Source organism: Phacochoerus africanus, chromosome 11, assembly GCF_016906955.1.
Source record: "Phacochoerus africanus isolate WHEZ1 chromosome 11, ROS_Pafr_v1, whole genome shotgun sequence".
Taxonomy (NCBI): domain Eukaryota; kingdom Metazoa; phylum Chordata; class Mammalia; order Artiodactyla; family Suidae; genus Phacochoerus; species Phacochoerus africanus.
Window position 1 is genome coordinate 93183347 of NC_062554.1, and position 17030 is coordinate 93200376.

Consider the following 17030-nt stretch of genomic DNA (forward strand, 5'->3'; position numbering starts at 1 on the left):
GTCTTCCTGCTTTGTCAATGAACCTGTTTTTTTAACTTATCACCTGAATTTACTCATATTAGAGCCCCTTGGTCCCTTTCCAGAAGAGGTACATCTGTTGATTATGTTGTCTGGACAGATAGGACACTGGTAGCCACTGGTTTGGTAGCCTTGCGATGTAAATATTTCTCAGTGGAAGACAGAGGATCCATTATTAATAAATATGGGCTAGATTCTCAGGGGGTGTTTTCCCTTTATGACCAAAATAATTGTCTTATACTGGTAGACTTAAGCAAAAATCATATTCATTATTGTGGTGCTGGATAAAAATCTATAAACTCAAGATTTAATTTCCAAATGGAACTTATGAAGCAAAGACTTCTTCATTCAGTGATTCATTTCTTGTGAGATAAGATGTATGGAAAGAGAAAGTATGGCATGTTCCTTTTTTATTGCCACAATACAACTTAATTATCTTATCAACAGAAATTCCACTTGGTCTTCAACTTCATACCTCAGTCCATTGTTGCTGCCTCATGCTGTCATGCTTTCTTTTGAGTCATGTCCTTTTATTCTCTCTTCCCTCCCTCGAGAAGTACCAGAGTTGGATGCACAATAAATAATTTGTAAATAAAAGGACTCAAGAATTTTTGGTACAGTTCCACCTATCTTTTATTAGTCTTGCCTTCTCTTAGTTGTTCAACATCCCCTCTTTCTCCTCTTTTCTATACAAATGTGTTTTCAGGCAAGGATCAGAAATTCCTTCACTCTGAGGCTCACACAACTAATAGGAGCTTTAAGTGCTACTATGTCTAGGGATCAAAATCATAAGCCAGAACGGTTAAACTCTAATAAACATCAGGCATTAACCCTCCTTTCTAGCAGAGCTGATGCTGTCAGCCTCCCCTTGGAATCTGCACACCATATTAGCTTCCATTGGTACCACACTGAAGGTTTTCCCAGTTCTTGCAACAGAAAAGTAAATGACCTCCGAAGTCCTAGGTGATTTGTTCCATCTTTATCTTCATCTCCTTTCACTTTCATGCTTAGTCATTTCTCCCTGGCTTCACTGGCCTCTTTGATGTTCTTCCATCCTTGGATCTTTGTGTTTGCTGTTGCCTCTGCTTGGAATGTCTTTCCTTCAGACACCAGTGTGGCTCTCTTCTTGCATTTCCTTCCTGTCTCTGCTCAATGTCTCCTTATCACTTCCCCCTACTCTATAAAAAACAGTAGCTCTCTCTTTCCCCAGTACTCCTTATTTGTCTATGCCCCAGATTATTTTCTCCACATCACTTATCAACTCCTGAGGTATAATATCTTATGCATTATTGGTTTGTCTGTCTCTGCCCCCTCTTGCTATTAGAAATGCAAGCACCATGAGTGTAGAGTTTGTCTATTTTGCTCATTACTGCATCCCCAGTGCCTGGAGCTGAGTCAGGACACAAAAGTTTCTTCAGTGAAAAAACTGGATTATACATCAAATTGGTTACATTTACTTGGTTAGTGATTCTTATCCCAAAGCCTCTGAAATTACTCCAGGTAAGGCAGACATCTTAAAAAATTTTTCCCATATGAGTAAGCATTATCCTGTTATAGGCACACAGATATCTCCATTTAAGGATGTTCTCCAGAGAATTTCACTTAAAATGAAAAGGAAGTAGAAGAAATAGAGTGTAGTAAATTGATATAAGACCCTTTGCTTGCTTTGTTTTAAGGTATTGATCATCTGAGATCAGTGTATGGGCACTCTTTGATTAAATACACATTTCCTTTTTATTGACATATATACATAGTTCTGAGCAAGGTATCGTGTTCCCAAAGGGTTCATAAATTGGGGGCTACATGGAAATGCATATGACTCTAGGTATGTCTCATACAATATTAAACTCTCGTTTAGGAAATTTCTTTGAGCTATCGCATCTACGTTCTGTTCAAATGTACAACACAGAAGAGAACCTATACAATGTAATTCAACTCATGAAAGTGATATTTGCTTTTAAAAACTATTTAAATGAAAGAAATTATATATCTGATGTAAACACTTAGCGAGTCACCATTAACAGTGTTCCTTCTCTTCATCAAATGACATTTTCTGCCAAGCTTTGTGGGTCGCCGCTTTGGGTTACCATGGCTTGCTTGTCTTTGTGCAGCCTGGGGGGACCACTGGGGTCTCAGATAGACATGATTTATGCTTTTGAACTCCCTGGTATGGGATTTTGAGAAGAATACTAGTCTGAACCCAGTCTGGTAGAACAAGATGCTGTCAGGTGTGGTGCTTAAGAGGAAGCTTTTTAAGTTAACAAATCATTGAATTTGCCGATGCTGAGATTCTCAATTGTCAGAATCGTCTCTGAGATGAATTCTGTAACTGAGCTGAGGCAAGAAAAAATCCAGAGAGGCCAGAGGAGCCACAGAGCAGCTTTTGAGAGTTTTATCTATGACTTCAGTTATCAAGTTCCTTAAAGTACCTAATAGATAGGGCTCTGGTTTTCTCATCCATAAGTGTAGTTGTTAGAATAAATGATCTTTAGCATCCCTTCCAGCTCCCGTCTCTATTGTCACTAAGAAAGTGGGCTCTGGTTGCTTGGGGCAAACCTAGCAAAACAGTGGCGGTAAGGAGAAAATGATTTAAAGGTTGCAAAAGAGTGGCTGTGAGACAAGTAAATAGAAATGTCAAATAAAAGAAGCAGAGGTATTAACCCTCAATCTCCTAATATATACAGGGTTTCTTATTACAACCAGAGACTCTATCCTTGCATCGTCAATGGGGGAGGGCAAAGTAATGGGAAAAGGGTCTCAGGTATGCTGCTCTTCCTTAAGAGAAAATGGATTAACAGAAAATGGATTAACACTTCTCTGATTTGGATGCATTAGTTATATTCTGCCTTGAAGCAATTGGCTTAACTTGCTGAATACTCTAGGCTCCTCCTGTGTCGGTCAGCGAGGATTTAGGTTTATAATATACTTATGCCTGTGGTGAAGAAGCCTGTCACTTCGGTCTGCGTTGCAAATAACTTGCTCATTTGCCTGGCCAGTCATCGTCGAACTCCCTGAACTGTAAAGTGCAGGTAGATGGTGATGTTTTTCTGAACTGGCATGGTAGAGAAGAAACTTGGCTTTATGTACTATTTTTCTTCTTTTATAGAGTCCTAAGCAGAATTGAACAGTGGCTTGCCCCTGCCGATTGGGGTATCGTCAAAGCTGGGCCACTGATAAGTGCAAAGTCTGATCCTCCTGTACTTGCTTTCTGTTGCTGTAGCTCTGGGGAAAATTGTACCATGACTCTAGAAGACTTCACTGGATCTTTTTATACTACCACTTTCTTTTTATATGCAAATGCTTTGTAATAAAGAATAATTCTATTAATTGCCCAGTTCTCACATTACCACCTGGACAAGTGACTTTCTGAATCAGGTTTTGGCAGAGGAAATCAATCTCCATATGCCCATGGCTCCTCGGGGACCCAAATCTGGGCATCATTAGTTAGCAGAAGCCTCTTGGCTGATCTTAATGATAATGACATACATACATCTGAATGATGACCATGCAAGAGAAATTCATGCTCCCATAAGACCAAGTCTGGGTACCTAATAGCTCTGCAGACGACTGGGGACACTCCCATTTCTTACTTATTTCACCAGTCTATGCTTACACAAACCCGTATTAGTGTCAATGGCATTCTGACCTGATGAGGCCTATAGGATTTTATGCTGTGTAACTTCACACATACATCCAGCCTGTCTCCCTCAAAATGGTGCCATTCCACTTACATTCAGTGCCCATGTGGGTAGAACAAGATGCTGTCAGGTGGAGTTTTTAACTTAAAAAAACAAAATCTTTGAACTTGCAGATGCTGAGATTCTCAGCATACATTCTTTTCTGTTGGTTAGTTTTTCTTTTTAGGGGCACAGCCATGGCATATGGAAGTTCCCAAGGTAGTGATCGCATCATAGCTGCAGCTTCCGGCTTATGCCACAGCCCCAGCAACATGGGATCTGAGCTGTATCTGTGACCTGCACTCAGCTCACAGCAATGCTGGATACTTAACCCCACTGAGCAGGGCCAGGGATTGACTGCATGTCCCCACGGATGCTAGTCAGGTTCGTTACTGCTGAGCTACCACGGAACTCCCTCAGCATACATTCTTGATGCCTATCTTTGGGAATCAGCCCTGGGAAGATCCTTTGCTTTTAAAGCTGAACAAAATCAAGAATGACTTTTTTTTCCCCCTCTCATCCAGATACAAAGGCTGTTTGCTTATGTGTGTGGGCGTGGGAGCAGCATTACAAGTGTGAGTTGGGGATTTCAGGATCTCTGAGTTTTCCTGCTGTTGGAAGGTGCACCCCTACTTTCAGTAAATGTTTTTTAAGTGATACGGTGCTTCTACAAGAGAAATGCCTTCTCTGGAGGGTTCTGGTGGGTGATGGGCAAATAACTGTCCAGGGATATGGCTTCTGACATCATGAGGCAGAGGACAGCATCACAAAATGCCTATCCTTCTCTGAACCCAGTCCCTCCTTCCTCTTTGAGGGTCATCTAAGTAGAGCTCCCTGCTCTGCACTGATACCCCCTGATGAAGCAGATAGGATCGTTTGGGCTGAGATTCTCAAAATGTTTTCCTTGGACCATTTCCATTGAACCAGCTCAGGTATCTGTTACCCATCAGATTTCTGGTTTTTGCCAAGACCCCATGATACAAAGGGTGGGGCTGGGAATCTCAATTTCAAAGAGGTTTTTTTTTATGCACAAATTTTGGGGGGAATGACTAGCATATGGGTATACTTAATGGAAAAAGTTACTGTTTACGTTTATTATTCTGACTCCCACTGTATATAGTTAACTGACACAACTAAAATTATTCTTATGTACACAGCCTTATATAAACATTTCTCATATGGTGAGTTTTCCAAGATGTCCTTAACCGTTCTTTCTTCCATGCCTGCTTCTGAATTTGGCCATGCTTTTCCATCTTTTTGGAGCAGTTGCTCAGCTGTTAAGACACAATACTGGCACTCTTTCTGCTGTCAACCACATGCGCTGCTCTCAGGGAGCTCACTGAAACTCCAAAGTGACATGCTATTTCCGCTATTCCCTTGCCAGGGGATTAATTGGGAATTACTGTGGCTGAACCTTCCAATCAAGGTGACGTATTGGTATTGCATAGGATTAAATGTGTCATGTCACTTAATCCCTGCTAAGAATGCAGTACTGGATGGATTTAGGGTTTGGAGAGTGCACGTAGTAAAATGGGCCACAAGTTCTTTGAGTGGTGGGGTCTATGTCCCTCTCCTTGAGTCTAGGTGGGCTCTGTCATGCTCTCCGAGATCCCATGTGGAGAGGCGCCCCACCAAGGTGCCAAGCGTATAAGTGAAACCACCGTGGACCTTCCAGATCAGCTCAGTCTCAGCTGGTACCACAGAAGGACCCCAGCCAAAACCTCAGAGAGTAGATGAACTGCTCAGTTGAGCCTCTGCCTGCATTCCTAATCCAGAAACACAACACAAGACATGATGAAAGGGTTGCTGTTTAAGCCACTATATTTTGGGGACATTTGTTATGTGGGAATAGGTAACTAACTGTGTCTGTGTGAGAGGTAACTCTGTTGCTATATTAGCTTACCCTTATCCACACATGGGATTTTTGTTTTTACCTCTGGAAGGAGAAAGTTAGAACACCAGCAGCAATATTGGTAACAGTAGCCCAATGGAATGAAATGTCTGCAAATACTTATCAGAACGTAAACTATGTATACCCTAAGGAAAATGTGTGCTTTAGAGCAGTTTAACGTTTTTGAGCTGAATCTATAATGGAGGAAACAGGTACTGTGATACTAAAACTCTTGCTTACATTTTCATCAGAGTGGGTCAGTAACACTTTTATATCTAGAATTAGATCCCACAGACCAGTGGCTTTCAAATTTGTTTGATTGCGATTCATAGAAATACATATTTTACCTGAATCTGGTATATATACATAAAACTTGAACAAACTTCATGAAATACTACTTACTCTATTACATGTAATGCACTCTAAGGTAGTTTATTCTATTTTCTTTGAAAAAATCTGGTCGAACATACTAAATAAATTTTATGACTCATTAATGAGTTATATTCCACAGGATGAAAAACACTGCTCTAGACACTAGGCTTCCTGGGACCAGGGATTCTGTCCTATTCACCACTGCACACAAGTGCTTAAAAATTTCTCGTATATAGAAGGTACCCAAGCATTTAATGATCGGATGAATTTCATGACCAAGTTTCTAGTGTATTAAAATGGGAAGGATATTAATCACAAGCCAGGAAATCCAGGGTCAACTCTTGAATCTCTGAGTATCCTTGAGAAGTAACTTTGCTAGTTTCTCACCTATAAAATAGAGAATTTGTGATACCTAGTCCTCGGGATAAAATGAGCCCACAAATATAAAACTATGAATAAAAGATCAAGAATTACAAATAAAAGATCAAAACATTTGTTACTTATGTACTTTGAAATGCCTAGAGGTGTCACATAAATACTTGACTTTGTTACTTTAATGCCACTTCATTAATTTAGATTCATTAGAAAGAAATTACAGGGTAAATGAAGTCTAAATTTAGACCTTTTTAATGAAAAAAAAATTTTAAATTTCACCAAGTGGAGTTCCTGACACGACTCAGCAGGTTAAGAACCAGACTAGTACCCATGAGGATGCAGGTTTGATACCTGGCCTTGCTCAGTGGGTCAAGCATCTGCCATTGCCACAAGCTGCAGTGTAGGTCTCAGTCAAGGCTCAGATCCAGCTTTGCTGTGGCTGTGATGTAGGCCAGCAGATGCAGCTTTGATTCGACCCCTAGCCTGGGAACTTCCGTATGCCTAGGTGCAGCCCTAAAAAGAAAAAAAGGTCTTTTTTTCACTGAGTAACAAAATAGTCCTAAAATGTGGGCTGGATAAATGCCTACCTTGATTAGTTGGGCCACTAGCAGATTAGATTACAGAGTGACAGTTTACGGAAGACCGTGGCAGTTGCAATACACTGTTTTTGTGTAAATCAACATTTCTGAAATTCTAAGGAGAGATTGTTTGGGTAAAATACCCTTGTTATCTCTTCAGGAATCTACTAATTCCTACTATTGCATTAAAAATGGCATCAATTCTAAATTACTGAGATTTGAAAAATGTCTGTGGAAGACTCAGGGACTTGCTAAATGGTTTTAATAACAACCAAGAGCTCTAAGCTATCAAGAGGACTCTTTTTGTCCAGAGGTAAATCTTGCTGCACACCGCCTAGGATAATCTTCCTTTTGTTCTTCCTGGAAAGCCTACCAAGTACCTAGTTTATTCTCCAGCTTGTTTTCTGGATGAGGAAGCACGATACAGTGGTTTGGTGCCCTGACTTTGAAATCAGAGAAACTGACTCTTTGGTTCTGCCACTTTCAATATGTGTGACCTTGGGTAGGTTTCTTTATCTCAAAGAGCTGTAGTATTAAACAAACTATACCATGCATGCGCACATGTCTGAAGTCTTTAGCACGATGGCCAGCACAAAGGAAACAATAAATGATAGTCCCCGTTATCTGTATTACTCTTGTTTCTTTATTAGTTATTCTTTCAGTTATATTCCAGTTCTTTCCTGTCTTGTACTAACTAGCTTTTACAGTTAGTCTGCTTGCAAAGAGATTTGTTTGCTAGAGGAATGAGCAGGTTTCTTTAAGGTCCGAGGCAAATGATTTCACAAGTTATACCAGGTCCTGGCACTCAACCATGGTGCCACCTGGAAATTCAGCTGTAAATACAATAAAGTCTCCACCCCATAGCAGCTGAGACTGAGGAGAGGTACATACAGTATGTCACTGAACGTGCTGTCGGCTGCCAGTCTCCCTTTGTTCACTAGGGGAAGGGCTGCCCTACAAAACCCTGTTCTTTGTTGGAGAAACTGGGGCACTAATGCGATTGCTCACTCTGTGATGCTGAGCTATTTTGAAGTTCCCTTTCTCATCGGCTCCGGGCAGAATTGTGAAGTAGTCATTTGTCTCTGTCACTTCCAACCCTCTTCCCCTCTGCCCCCCAGCCCTACCCTGCATTCTTTTGTCAATGAATTTTTCTTCATGCCACAGATGCTGAAAATGGCTTAAAAGGTTGTCCCCTTTAGATACATTTGTGCTTTAGATGACTCCTAAAGAAGTCAATGATTCTCTAGGGATACTATTTCAGATATTTGCAGGCCAGGAGGAGAGTGAATTCTGGCTGGGGAGTCATCCTGGTATCTTTCAGTTCCCACTGGCTTCTCAGCTGGTTCTCAGCTGAAAAAACATTGGGTCTTTGAAATAGGAGGAAGATCTATTCCAGGATTTTCCAAAGTGTATTCCATGGCATGCACATTGCTTTTATAGTGGTCAGATACTTTTAAGAAACTGTAATTAACAGAGCAAAACAGGTCTCTTTGCTGTAGAGATCCTTAAAACCTTTATCATACTCATGTCAAAGGAGGGTACTGAGCTTTGAACTTCTGAATGGGTATTTAGGATATAGCATTTTCCATCTTTTTTGATTCTCTTCCTTTTTTAATTTTGATGAAGCACCTTCAGCATCTGTGTGGCACAGACATACTTTACAGAGCACCAACCTTGTCCAACTTTCTAGGCCAACCAAGGAAGGAAACAGTAAAGAGATGTGTTTGAGGTTTACTTATAGAACTGGTTGCCAAGTTGGAACTAGAAACTTGTTTCTCTGACTCAACAACATGGTCAGAAATCCTAATTGTGGTTATGGATCTAATGTCTTTCATCCCTCATGGAGTCTGTACTGCCAAAACACAAACTTGACCTCTTCCACCTGTCACTGCATCCTTAGCACCCAGCACAGTCCCTGGCACACAGTGGTCGAACTAACACTTGTTAAAATTGAATTGAGATTGCTTATGGGGATAGACATGTGTTGTCTTTTTCTAAGTCCATTGCTTTCCCTCCCAGCCTGCTTCCTCCTATAGCGCTATGTATGAAGGGGTCAGTGCCAAGTTCCATACTTACACTGAGAATATGTGGTCCCAGTCCCGCTGACACTGAACCTGTTAAGGTGCAGTCTGTGTGTGACCACATTCTTCTGGGGTTGAAACAGGATGATGTGCACCTTGGGTGCAAACAAACAGCCCAGGACCACAAAGCCGCTCAGGCTAACGGAGATGCACATGGTTGTTGTCTGCACCTGCAAGAAAAGGTTGCCAAGTTAAGTGTCTGACAACAAATTCAATCTGGTGGCCAATTCAAGAAAGCACTAAAAAGAGAGCACACTGAAAAACCCAGAGCATCCACAGATCTTTATTCTAGCCAAATCAATATAGTAATTATGTTGGATCTTCTGAGTTTGGAATGCATATGGAAACATTGCTTAGAATCTGTAAGCAAACACTCTTGGTGTTGGGTGATCCTGAATGCTTGCCATGATCTCAAATGAATTTCCTTGTTTTGTTTGTTTTTTCCTCTATATTTGTATATACATGTTTCTGCAGAAGCACTGAGTCTTAAATCAGTATTCAATGATGAAGTGACAGATAACTGATGTCAAGTCAATCAACTTGGCTCATTTGAAGTTTGCTATATTATGAACATATTTAGGCCTGTTTCATTTTTCTCTCTCTCTTTCTTGCTGGGAGCTTTGGCAATCACATATTGATTTCCCTACTCAGTACTGGAGGACACTTAACTTTATTCTAAGGTACCTACTCTTATAATTATTTCATTAGCATCTCTCTGGAATTTTGACACATCAGAGGTACTCACTGTTCAATCTTTCTGTTCTCTATGCTTTTATAGACCCAACTGTGATAGAGAATTTTTTCCTTTCTCCCTCTTTTCTTCCCATGAAAGCAAACCTCAGAACTAGGCTTTATCAACTCTTCTTTTCATTCCCTTCTTCTCACGCTTCATCTTGTCTGATTTCCTCTTTTGTCCTGGCTTTCAGCTCCCACAGATTTTCTGAAAAGTCCCAAATTAGATTCTATGTATTTAATCACTTTCAGTATGGAAAATAGAAATTAATTATTTCTTCTATCACTTTCAACTCAGAGTAGCCATGGTAAATCCTAGAGTAATTTTAGGGTTCTTTTTCCTTTTTCTCTGGGCGATGCTATTACCAGATAGCAATAATTTCTTATGCCTTAAAGCGTCTGACCTTCTTCTACAATCAAGGAAAGCTGAACACTGAACAGTTAACTGGAAGAGCCACATGACTTTAGAAGACTTCATTCTGTTTGATTTAAAAAAAAATCGAGTTGTTTGTGTCACAATTCTTCACAGTCTAGTTTTACTTCAATTGCTGAAAATACAGTCTATCCTCACTATCTTAAAGCTTTTTCTTCTCTAACCACTCCAGTGCCTCCAACTTGGCCCCCAAGTTCCAGCTCCTTCCCCTTTTGCCAACTTCTCAGAAAAGTCTACTCTCTAATACCATGATGGAAAAGCCTGGATAAATCATAAATATGTTACTGATAGCAAGTTTATTACTGAAATATTTTTTTTTTTGTCTTCCATTTCTTGGGCCACTCCTGCGGCATATGGAGGTTCCCAGGCTAGGGGTCGAATTGGAGCTGTAGCTGCCGGCCTACACCAGAGCCACAGCAACACAGGATCCGAGCCAAGTCTGCAACCTACACCACAGCTCACGGCAATGCTGGATCCTTAACCCACTGAGCAAGGGCAGGGATTGAACTCGCACCCTTATGGTTCCTAGTCAGATTCGTTAACCACTGTGCCACGACGGGAACTCCTGTTTTTTTACATATATGTATAATATGATATTAGAACTGTGGTCTTTCTGCGTCATTTTTGACGGTGGTACCCATATGGAAGCCATCAGAGATCCCAGTGAGGGGGAGACAGGTTCAAGTGTGCATATTGCCAAGAAAACCTTTTCTAAAAACATTTCTGTAATTTTGAAACTCCTCACACATTTTAAAACTTTACAAGAAGAGGAAATGGGAGGCTCTTGTGAGCAGGAGATCTTGACCAAGGCTTGTGAACTCTAGACCCTCCTTCCCTTAGAAGGGCTGGGTCTATCTCCTGACTTAAAGCCTAGAGAGGAGGGCTTCATTGTGGCAGTTTACCAAACATTTGAGGTTCTCCTGAGGCAGGGAGGATGCTCTGCCATGAAGCCTGATTCCTGCTTGAACATCTAGAAGGTGAGAAATGGTTGTTAGGTCTGTAGCAGAGCAAAGAAACTTGCTAATGTATTGAGATAGTCTTTTAAGAATTTATTAAAGCAAGAGTTCCCATGCGGCACAGTGGGTAAAGGACCCAGCATTGTCACAGCAGTGGCTCATGTTGCTCCTGTGGCACAGGTTTGATTCCTGGCCTGGGAACTTCCACATGCTGCAGGTGCAGTCAAACAAATAACTAAATAAAAAGAATTTATCAAAGCAGAGGCTACATGATTGGTATGCCTGGACAAGCTGAGCCACAAGCGTAGAGAACCATCTTGGACCCATATGGAAGGGCCTGGAGTCCTTCTCAGAAGGAGGCTAGGGGGGAATAGCTGCCTGTCCTGGGCCTGAGTGTGACAATTCAGAATAGAGAATTGCCACCTCACTCAGAGACCTGCAGGAGAAAAAGGCCAGCATGAATGTTCTGATGATCACACGACAACACCCTTGAATCACCTTCCAGTTAGCCCAAGGATGTGTCTTTAGGCACTGTGGGTTTAGAGGTCATGGAATTGTCCCATTATGTAAGAACCATCCTACTTCTTCATTATTACTCTTTAATCGGGGCTGAGAGGGAAACAGCAGCCTGTGGACTGGGGAGTGTGAGCAGGGAGAAAGGGGAAGCCAACCTCTGCCGCAGGCTCATAGCTCTGAGACAGGCCATGGCTTAGGAGAACATGAGATTGAATGTTAAGTCATGGTGTGGCTTTGGTAACTATATAGGACTCAGAATTTAAATTTCCTAATTGAGACTATTTTACATTGAGAATGATTGTAGGACCTTATGTCACCTAAAGGCACACAAATTCCTGCACCTACCGAGGTCATGAGCATTTCATTGATTGCTCTATTCCCAGCTCTAGGACAGCCTGGCATGGTGAATGCTCAGTGTTTGAATGTATCCACTGGACTTTCCATCCATGGATTGGGGCTGATAACTCTCACTAAATACGAAAGGGACAGTGGAAGGCAGACCTAAAGGTGCATTTTGGTCATCGTTTTTGCTGCATAAGTTTTCAATATACCTGTTTTTAAATTTGACACCTTTGAATTTATTTTTCAGAGCCCAAGTATTAGCCCCATAGTTTCAGTAGCCCAGTTCCTTTAATAACTCGCACTATTAAGACTCTGGATTTCTCTATAATTATTTGTTCTGCATCTGTGAACACCACCCATCCACGCTGCTCTGTTTTCATCTTCCTTAAGATCCCAGCAACACTGGACAGAGTCAGTCACTTCCTGGACACATCCTTCCCTCACTGGCCATTCCTTGTCTGAATTACCTGACTTTTTCTTTTCTACCCAAACTCTTTCAAGTGCTGGACTGCCTCAGACCTCAGTTTTGGACACTCTTCTCTTCATCTCATTGAGTTTTGTGGCTTTTGTGGCCTGAGTACTTCCCCTGTGGATGATATTCACACATGTATTCGTAGTTCCAACTTATCTTCTGGGCTACCAGACTTCTATATCAACTGCTGTCTTGGCGTGTTGCTATGGAATATGTAATAGGCAAATCAGAATTAATATATAAGCAGAACTTGATCCTTTCCTCCTAGTAGCTTCATTTAAGTGACACCAAAGGCCACTCACTTGTGCACGCCACAAACCTGAGAGTCATCCTTAATTTTTCCACTTCTCTTACACCCACACATCCAATCCAATTGCAAGTTCTATTGGTTCCTTCAAAAGATAATCCTTATGGCCTCTTGGGCTTCTTCCTGTCTTTCAAACAGAGGCTCTGGCTGCTTTTGTGCTGGACTTCATTTTCAAGGATATTTATAAAGCAAAGGGCATTAAAAGACAGAGGTAGTGCCTGTGGGACTAAGGACCAGCGTATCATCCATTAGAAAAGATTCAAGTTCCCTTGTCTCAGAGTTCCTGCCTGTAATACCACTGGATTCTGCACTTCCTGCCCACCTTGCATAGCCTGTGGGAAGTGGGGTTTGCGGAACCAGAGCCTGGGCTGACACTCTGGCTACTGCTATTGCTTTGAGTCATAAAGTCCTTTTTGTCAGCATAACAAAACTGTGGTCAGTGAACACGTTAAGTTAGAGTAAGTCAAGTAAAATCTCAGATTCTATGGTGTTTGACAGTTGCGACAGGGACATTTCTCAAAAAGGAAGTATGAGGGTTTTCTGGGCTAATTAATAGGGCTGGAAAAAAGTCTGTGGGAGTCAGTAGCAAGCATGTTGACCAAACTGTATGGGCAACGAGACGACAAATAATGCTCCACTTTATTGCCATCAATGAAGAGGATTTGGGAGGGGGCTGTAGGCTGAGCACCAGGAAGTAGGCTCACGTAAAGCTGGACCTTGTTTCTCTCTCTTCTGGGGTGAGGTGGATTTCTTCCCTATTCTTTTTTTTTCTTTTTACAGCCGTACCCTCAACATATGGAAGCTCTGGGCTAGGGGTCAAATTGGAGCTGCAGCTGAGGTCTACACCGTAGCCACAGCAATGCTGGATCTGAGTCATATCTGTGACCTACACCACAGCTTGTGGCATGTCAGATCCTTAACCCACTAAGCAAGGCTAGGGACCAAACCCGCATCCTTACAGAGACAGTAAGGTTCTTAACTCTCTGAGACACAGTGAGAACTTCTTCCTCCTTATGATTCAGGTCCTTCATGGGTAGAAAGCTCCACTCTTTTCCACATAAAAATTACAGAGACCTGCACCTACACTGACCATGAGAAGAGAAATCTTCAGGGAAGGTTTCTTCCTTCAAGGAAGATACAGGTGAATCATTTGAACTTGACTGGCTTCTTTGGGAGAGGAGGGAGGTTGGTGCATAATGCTCGTGAAGGAAGAATGGCAAAATCTGGGCCCTCATCTCTTGCTATAGTCTCTCTCTCTATCTTTTTTTTTTTTTTTTTTTTTTTTTTAGGGCCACATCCTTGGCATATGGAACTTCCCAGGCTAGGGGTCGAGTAGGAGCTATAGCTGTCAGCCTACACCACAGCCACAGCAACACGGGATCCAACCCGCCTCTGCCACCTATACCACAGCTCATGGCAACGCCGGATCCTTAACTCACTGATTGAGGCCAGGGATCAAACCCACATCCTCATGGATACTAGTGGGGTTTGTTTCCACTGTGCTACAATGGGAACTCCTTTTTTTTTTTTTTTTTTTTTTGCTACTTGCTGTAGTCTCTCTTGTCAAACTTAGATCCATTCCACAATGACCGAGGTCTCAGTTTTTGTTACAGTGAAACTTGGTTGCAGAAAAGGAGCTTTGGTCTTCTCTATGAGGTTTCCCTGAGATGGAATGATGCTCTGGGAAACCATAGGTGAGGCATGGACTAGTGTTTGGGCTCTTACTGACCTGGATTGGGTTTAAAATGCTGACAAAAATGTTGCACCAAAGAATAAGAAACTGATTCCAAGAAATCTAGAGAAATTCTTGCCATAAGCTGTAGCACTGGAAAACTTGCCTAACTCTATGCTAAATCTGGGCAAGATGCTAAGAGATATTAATCATGATGAGACAGTGAATGCCCTGGATTAAGATGGACTCATTTGCAAAAGTTTTTGCTGTCTGTGTGAGTCAATGCCAGGTCAGCTGAAATACACAAACCATGTACCCCAGGCAGATTGCTATCTGGCTTTGGCTTTTTTGGTCCCCAATGTTGAAATGAACAGTGACAGTAATGATGATCTTGCCATTCAATTCGGGGTTTGGGGTGCTCAGAAACATTGGACCTTCATTTGGCTGAGCCATGCGTAGCTGCTGTGCCCTTGAAACAGCAAGTGTGCCTTTCATCCTGGCATGTCCATGCTGCCTGGTTTCTCCCTTCCTCACCACCCTGACTGTAGCTGCCTTAAGAAGAAAGGAAGGGTAGGACAAAGTCTCCCCATCCCCAAGGATGACGGTAGTCACATGCACCAGATCCAGTATGCCGAGCAACTTTGCGAAAGGGAGAACTCAAATCTTCATGCTCATTACAGACAACCACGTCAGCCTCCCCCCGTCCATATCTGTTAGGGGGAAGGCAGAACTAGATCAGAATGAGTCAAATGGGGCACTTTCTTGAGATGCACATGTCAGGGGACACCAAAACCTCAGTTATCAAGACAAACCATATTTTATTGCAATACTTGAAAAAAATACAAATTCATGCTAAAAACCCACGATGAATTCAATACCAACCTTTTAAATAAGGATAACAGTGCTAGGCTGTGACCTCTTCCAAGTGAAGGCAAAAAGGAAAAGCAGTAATATGGATCTTGTCATGATCACTGCCTATGGAGGTGTCACCTGGCCCACTTTGCATTGCCTACTGGAAATTGGGACTTGGGAGTCTACTTCAATGTTGACATTGTGCTACAGTGATGGCTGTGGGTGATAAAATCCTTTGTCTCTGAATCAGAAATCTTGTGGCTTTGTCCAGTATCCCTGGGACCATGGTGGGATAACTTGTTAGATTACGAAGTGGATAAAAACCCTTCATGGTTCTTGACAGGTCTGTCTCCATCACTGATGCTGACATACTACCATTGGCCCTGGCCACTCTAGGCTCTGCTGGGGAACTACTTGTCCCTTCCCACATCTACTAGCCATTCTCCTCACTTCTGCTTTGGTCTTTCAGTCATACATATAGTCATAGTGCCTTTAGCACCTGGATTTTTTTTTTCTTCCCTGAAATGTGAGATTATGCAACTCCTCTGCTTAAAAATATTTCAGGGGGTCCTTTTTCCACATAGAACAAAATCTAAACTTTTTGCTCTGCCCTATAAAGTCCTTTGTGATCTAGCTCCCTGGCCTACATTAAATCACTCTTCCATCAACTCATGAAACTGTGGCCAGATTCACCTTTCCTTCTAAGACATTTTTGCCTAGGGGTGTTTGTGCTTGCTGTTTCTCCTATGTAGTGTGCAGAATCCCCCTGTCTGGCTCCTTCCCATCTTTCTGTAGGGTATTATGATATAAGCACTAGTAGGGGTGGCAAACATTTTTTGAAAGAATGGGATTTGATGTACTTTAAATATTAAGAATAGTCAACATGGAAAATTGAAAATTCTTTGTAAAATACTTCAACCTTGTAAACGTTCTAAAGTTAGCTCCAAAGCCCCAACCCCAGTGAACATCCAGCAGCTTGACACACAAAATATGGTCCTTTGTCTAGCAGCATCTCCATCACCTGGAAGCTGGCTACAAATTCAGAATCTCAGGCTTCATCTCCATCTGACTGAATCAGAATCTTTAGCAAGGCTCCCAGGTGCGTGCATCTTAAAGTTTGCACTGGCGTACCCTAACCCCTTCCCCCTCCATCAGAGCACTCACCACTGCATGAGTTATCCTGAATTTTCTTTTGCTCACTATTTACTCTCCATCTCTATCCTCCTCTCAATCCCCTCCAGACTGTAAGCTATAACAGAGGACAGAGTTGTGTATGTTGATATCTGCATCTCCAGGGCCCGTAATAAATGCTCCAGTCTTTTTTGGAAGACACGAATGAACAAAACACTCAGTGATTACCATTAATTAAATTTTTAATGGCGCACTTTCCACCCAAACGTGGCCTAGTTTTTATTTACACCACTTAAACGATATGCTGGATCTCTGATGACTCAGTGTTGGCTTCTTACACTGACTGGGATGGCTTTCTTGTGATGAAGAAATGGTATTTCTAGATATTTCTCAAAGATCCTTTGAATTTTTGGAGTCTTACCCAAGTTCTTGCTTGCTCTTCTTGATGCCTGTTATAGCATCGATTAGTCTTGCTTGTTCTAGGTTTTACTCTTCCAAATTCACTTTGAATATTAAGGATAATTAAGTGTGTGGTGTAAGATGAAAGGCATGGATTTGGATCCAAAAAGCTTGTCCTAATATTTCTTAACTGTGCTCCTCAGAAGTTAGTTAATTTCTGAGTATA

The 17030-nt window shown here is 41.8% G+C and overlaps 1 protein-coding gene across 1 annotated transcript in view; it reads right to left on the reverse strand.

Annotated features, from left to right (window-relative positions):
* The window catches only part of GRM3 (glutamate metabotropic receptor 3), a 113446-nt gene that overhangs the window by 5001 nt on the left and 91415 nt on the right, over positions 1 to 17030 (reverse strand). The window contains exon 4 of the mRNA XM_047753765.1: positions 8988 to 9162. Coding sequence (XP_047609721.1) covers positions 8988 to 9162 — 175 coding nt within the window. The remainder of the gene's footprint in view (positions 1 to 8987; positions 9163 to 17030) is intronic.